We start from the raw sequence: 5,869 nt of genomic DNA, 5'->3' as shown, positions 1-5,869 counted from the left end.
GGTGAACGGACCACAGGTAGGAGGGGAAAGAAGGTAGTGGCAGAGGGTGGAAAGAAGATGGAGAATGGAAGAGATAAGAGTGAAGAACAAAGAAGAGCAAAGGGTGTAGGGAAAACAGCAGCCCAGCATGGAGGGAGAAGGAGGAAAGTTAGAACAGCAGTAAAGGCTTGAGGGGGTAGAAGGAAGAGATATGGAAACAGAACAGCAGCGAGAAGTCTGAAAGGTTAGAGAAAAATAGAGGGAATTAGAGACAGAGGATGAAAGGCAGAGGTCAAAGGAAGGCAGAAAAGAAGAGGGAATAGGCAGTGTTGAGAGGACAGAAAGGCAAGGGAAGTACTCAGAGGAAGAGGAAATTGGGGAATAGGCGAGGGAGGACAGTAGAAGGCAGGCAGGTTGAAGAGGATGAAACCAGAGGGAGGATGTGGGAAAGAAGAGGATACATGCGAAAGGGAAAAGTGATGGAGCATGGCAATGATATAATAATATATTATTGTTTCATTATCTATTCAAAGAAAGGAATATGATATAACAGTATGCTTGTCCTGTAACTGCTAACTACCTAAAGGCAAGAAGCTGGTACCATCTTGAAACGCTTTGTGATTATCAGATGTTGGCAAAGCTTAAAATTACAGTTAACAGCCTGGAATGGACTGATAAGAGTGGTGGATGCTTAAAACAGGGATATAGAAGTGGCTTTCTTCACTTTACAAACGCAAATCTAACATGTCTTTTAATGAGATTTTAAAAGAATATTTACATGAATCAGGGACAATTACTGAAGTTAAAGATGAGTCCATGTACATAACTCTGACATCATTAAAAAAAATAGTGAGTCAAGTAAATGATCTAGATAAATTCACTGAAGATGTGCTTGGAAAACTTGATAAAGATATTCAAAACCTCTCTTTTAAAGTTAAGATTTTACAAAAAAATATAATTCGGTTAACTAATTCTTTTCACAAAATTTCAAATCAAGTGTTATCTATGCAAGTCTGGAAATCGAGGAAGACTTTTTCAAGGATAACTATTGAAACACAGCAAGTATACTCATGTACATCATTACCCTTTAAACTCTTTGAAAGAAACAATGCTAATATACCAATACCACTCCTTACAGTGCCCAAGAACTATCAAAATGACATGAAAGATTCAAGTTCTTCAAAAAGTTCATTACATCCATCCCTATGTTGTTCAAAACTTTTTAAAGATAGCATATCTGTGAATAAAGGACAAACAAATGAGAAGAAACACAAACACAACCAGAATATCAACCATGCTGGTAATTCGAAAAATGTGCTACAGTGTCAACTCTTAAAAAATCATATCCCTGTGAATCAAATTCCATTCTCTGGTAGTGAGGTATCTCTTTCATACTTAGATCATTATGATGGTGGCTCTTCCTTTTATATTTTTCCACCAAATAGAAAGAAGTGTCAAGGAAGATCTGCAACAAATATCTTACCTGGTGAGCAAGAACAGCTACACTATCGTACTGAGCACATGAGTAATTCCCGTCCTCGAGTCCTTTATGGAACTGGTAAGGGGGATGTGTTGCTTATCCAAAGACCAGCTCGGACTCATTACAAATCCAATGTATTTGTCAACCCCCTGGCACCAGAAGCACCACCATTGCCATCTGATTGGCTCATCGGAATTACCAGTTCTAAAAGACCATCTGCTCGTGGAATTATAAGCTCAATAAGCTCAAGAGAAACATCCTCCTTACTTGTTTTGGGAAGAACTACAACATTACCATCTGCTTGCTTGAAGAGCAAGAACAATCCTAACATAAATCTAACAATGCCACCAAAAGTTGAGTTCACTGCAACATCAGAATCACTTGAATGTTATGAAATACAACCAGATGGTCTAAACCCAGATGATCTAAATCAGAAGATCCCTCGACTTTTAAATCCTTCAGTAATTCCACTAAGAAATCCGTCATGGGATTCAGCTGTGGATCTTGTTGATTCTTCTTTAGGTGAGAAAGCACAACCCTTAAAGTCTTCTTTTCCAAAGTCACCAAGATCTCCATCAAAATCAAAATTTGCACATGAATCATTACCACAAAATTCAGTAGCAAATACATCAAGGACACTTAGTGCCCAATTACCAAGATCTTATGGGGTACCTCAACGTTCTGTTCTAATATCCACCTCACCTAGTCCCAAACCACAAATATCTTCAAATATATCATCAAAGCGTTCTGTGAGTCACTTAACAAAACTTATTGAGGCGCAGCCAAGATTACCTGCGACATATTTAAAAAAACATTTGCATCCACCACAAGCAAAGTTATCAAGTTTCACCTCAACAAAAGTTTCCACTCTCCAGTCATCGTTGTCTTCTATGAAGTCTATTTCAAACCATAGAGCTCTATCAATAAGGCAGTATACAATAGAGTCAGCATATGCCAGCATCATGCAAAACACGTCAATCCTGCCAATAATGACCAAAGCAAGAAAAGCATTGATGGAAGCAATAAGAAAAGGCATTAAGCTTCGCAAAACTGGACCAAGAGCTGAAAGTAAGGATCCTGAATATGAAGCAGAAATGATCCGGGTCCGTCGTAAAGCGATGGGATATCATTCAGCAAAATCAGATAGCGAGGCTGAATGGGTTGAATAAACAAAGAAACCATGAAGAGTAAAATTTAGTTTGTTGTCTTTTTACATTTAAGTCACTTCTAATGTTCTACTCTTTCCCCTAGAATTACCTACCCCATAAGTACACACACACACACACACACACACAAACACATACACACTGAGAGACAGAGAGTGATAGAAACAGAGAATGAAAGAGAGAGGATATACAAAGTTGTTAAAATAAAGTATTGAAGTGCAAATCTTATCAACACATAGTAAAAAATGATCAAGAATCTAGAAAATATGTCTGTATGTTGTCTAACATTAAAATATTTACTTACAAAAAGAAAGCAATTACTGTGAAACAAACTCTTCACTCACATCTAAAAATAATCAGTAAAAATGTGATTTTTATTTATTTGGAAGTTTGTTGGGGCACAAGCCACATGAGATTAGATAGCAGAGAACAATATGTTCAAGTTGGTTCTTTCTTTTCACAATTTTACTCCCAGGGAAGAAATTGCTTTTTTCACAGCAGACCTTGATCAGTGAGCATTCTTACCAGCCCAATACAACCTGATAAACTATCCAACATTTAGAAAGGAATATAAAAGACATACATTTTTCCGTTCTTAAGGAAAAGAGGGTAAAACAAATAACAAGCCATAATCATAATGTATTAACATATGAAGACATATTAAACTATACCATTGGAGATATATGATAGCCCAACACATTAGTGTATAACAACATTTCATAAGAGCTGAAAGACTTAGTAATTATGATACCCTTGAGCAGTATTGAAAGTTAAGATTCAGGCTTTGTGCTATGTTTAGGAGGATAACTCTTTCATGCATATTTGTATACTTTTAATGACTGAGTCAAATCAAACTACTTGGAGAATTTCATCTATATTGCAGCTTTCTATGTTTATGCATAGCTGCAGTGTGTTCATTTTACTATTCTATGCTGTGAAGAGACACTATGTCCAGGCAATCTGTAGAAGCAGCAGTTAATTGGGAACTTGCTTTCAGTTTCAGAGGTTGGTTCCATAACCATCATGTTAGAGAACATGACATCAAGCAGATAGACATGGTGCTGGAGCCCTAGGAAGCTGCACTGCCTAATACTTCATAAACAGTCCAACTGGAAACCAAGCATTCAAATGTGTGAGCCTATATAGGCCATTATCATTCAATCCTACACAAATGGCTATATATTATTCGAATGACAGTGTTTCACAGCAGCCCACCCATTTTTACAGTTGTTAGATACATGAAAAAAAGCAATAACATAGGAAATGCTATTCATTATGAAGTCTGGATATATTGAACTAGAATGGCATTCAATTTTATATGCTGACTGGGAAATTATTTTTCTAGGAAGATGCTCTCCAGAAGTTTTTCTGGAGTATTTCTGGTTTGCACAGTCTTCTTTCAAATGAATTGTCATTTTTATAAGTTGGAGTCATTTAAACATTTTTAATACATTTCTCTCCTTTTCTTCCTCAAGTCCATCCTTTTATCTTTTTCAAATCCACAGTCTGTTTTTAAACTATTATTCTGTGAGATATGTGTATATACATTTATATTCCTAAACACAACCTGCTCACATGTATGTTTTCTGATACTGAACAATCTTCAGTGTAGGTTTGTTACAACCCTTTCTTGCGTACACCTTAGCTATAACCTTAAACTTTCTCGGACACTTACCCTTAAAAAGGTTCACATTTTAATCTATTTCTACACAACCCATACCTGATTTTTGTAGTCTTTTATAAATATAGATAAGACATAACAATGTCACATTCTAAATACCATCTTGCTTAAAATTTTTTAAACGAATTTATTTTACAAAACAAAGATAAATGTACAGATTTTAAACATTTTTTGCTTAAAATTATACATTTTTTTCAGTACTGTTTTTTCAAATATTAAAATAATTTTTACATAAAACTATGTGAATATATTTTTAGTCAGTAATTGATTTTTTTCAAGGGCATGACAGTATGCATTGAAAACCTAATAGTTACCATGAGCATAAAGTACATGCAAAACAAAAAGCAACATGGAAATAGTCAAATTCTTCTTGTTTTGTAAATATATATATATATATATATATATATATATATATATATATATATATATATATATATATATATATATATATTGTTTTCTTTATTTCTTGGACTTCACACAGTCTGTGAGTTGTATCTGGGGGAGTGCAAGCCTCTGGGGTTAGGATCCCAATATCAGTGACTGCATAATATGTCTGTTCTTTTGTGACTGGGTTATCTCACTCAGGATGATATTCTCTAGATTCAGCCATTTTCTTAAGAATTTGGTTAAGTCATTGTTTCTGGTGGCTGAGTAGGATTCCATTGTGTAAATGTACCAAAATTTTTGTATCCATTCATCTTCTGAAGGACATCTGGGTTCTTTCCAGCTTCTGGCTATTATAAATAGAGCCACTATGAACATTGTGGTGCATATATCTTTGTTGTGTATTAAAGTGTCTCTGGGGTATATGCCCAGAAGTGGAATAGCTGGGTCTTCAGGTAGTACTATATCCAATTTTCTGAGGTATCCCCAGACTAATTTCAAGAGTGGTTGTATTAGTTTGTAACCCCACCAACAGTGGAGAAGTGTTCCTCTTTCTCCGCAGCATCGCCAGCATCTGCCGACATCTGATTTTTTGGATCTTGCCCAATCTGACTGGTGTGAGGTGGAATCTCAGGGTTGTCTTGATTTGCATTTCCCTGATGGCTAAGGATGTTGAGCACTTCCTCAGATGTTTCACGGCCATTCGGGGTTCGTCAACTGAGAATATTTTGTTTAGCTCTGTACCCCATTTTTAATAGGCTTATTTGATTCTCTGGTGTCTAGCTTTTTGAGTTCTTTGTATACCTTGGATATTAGGCCTCTATCTGATGTGGTGTTGGTAAAGATATTTTCCCATTCTGTTGGTTGCCGTTTTGTTTTCTTGACGATGTCCTTAGCCTTACAGAAACTTTGCAATCTCATTAAGTCCCATTTGTTAATCTTTGACCTTAGAGCTTGAGCCATTGGTTCAGGAAATTTTCTCCTGTGCCTATGTGTTCTAAGGTTTTCCCTACTTTCTCATCTAATAGTTTAAGTGTATCTGGTTTAATATGGAGATCTTTGATCCAATTACACTTGAGCTTTGTACAAGGAGATAAGAAAGGGTCTATTTTCATTCTTTTGCATGCTGAGTGCCAGTTGGACCAGCACCATTTGTTGAATAGGCTGTCCTTTTTCCAT

General features: G+C 36.0%; 1 protein-coding gene across 1 annotated transcript; it reads left to right on the top strand.

The window, feature by feature from the left end:
- Nucleotides 1-723: 723 nt before the first annotated feature.
- Nucleotides 724-2,628, top strand: LOC308414958 (uncharacterized protein; the record flags this gene model as incomplete). Its single annotated transcript, XM_080910112.1, has 1 exon — nucleotides 724-2,628. The coding sequence occupies one exon, from the start codon at nucleotides 724-726 to the stop codon at nucleotides 2,626-2,628; it is 1,905 nt and encodes a 634-aa protein (XP_080766238.1).
- Nucleotides 2,629-5,869: the final 3,241 nt, after the last annotated feature.

Source organism: Micromys minutus (genome assembly GCF_963924665.1).
Source record: "Micromys minutus genome assembly, chromosome: X".
Classification (NCBI taxonomy): Eukaryota; Metazoa; Chordata; class Mammalia; order Rodentia; family Muridae; genus Micromys; species Micromys minutus.
Note: the sequence above shows the minus strand (reverse complement) of the source record. Positions and strands in the feature narration are given on the sequence as shown.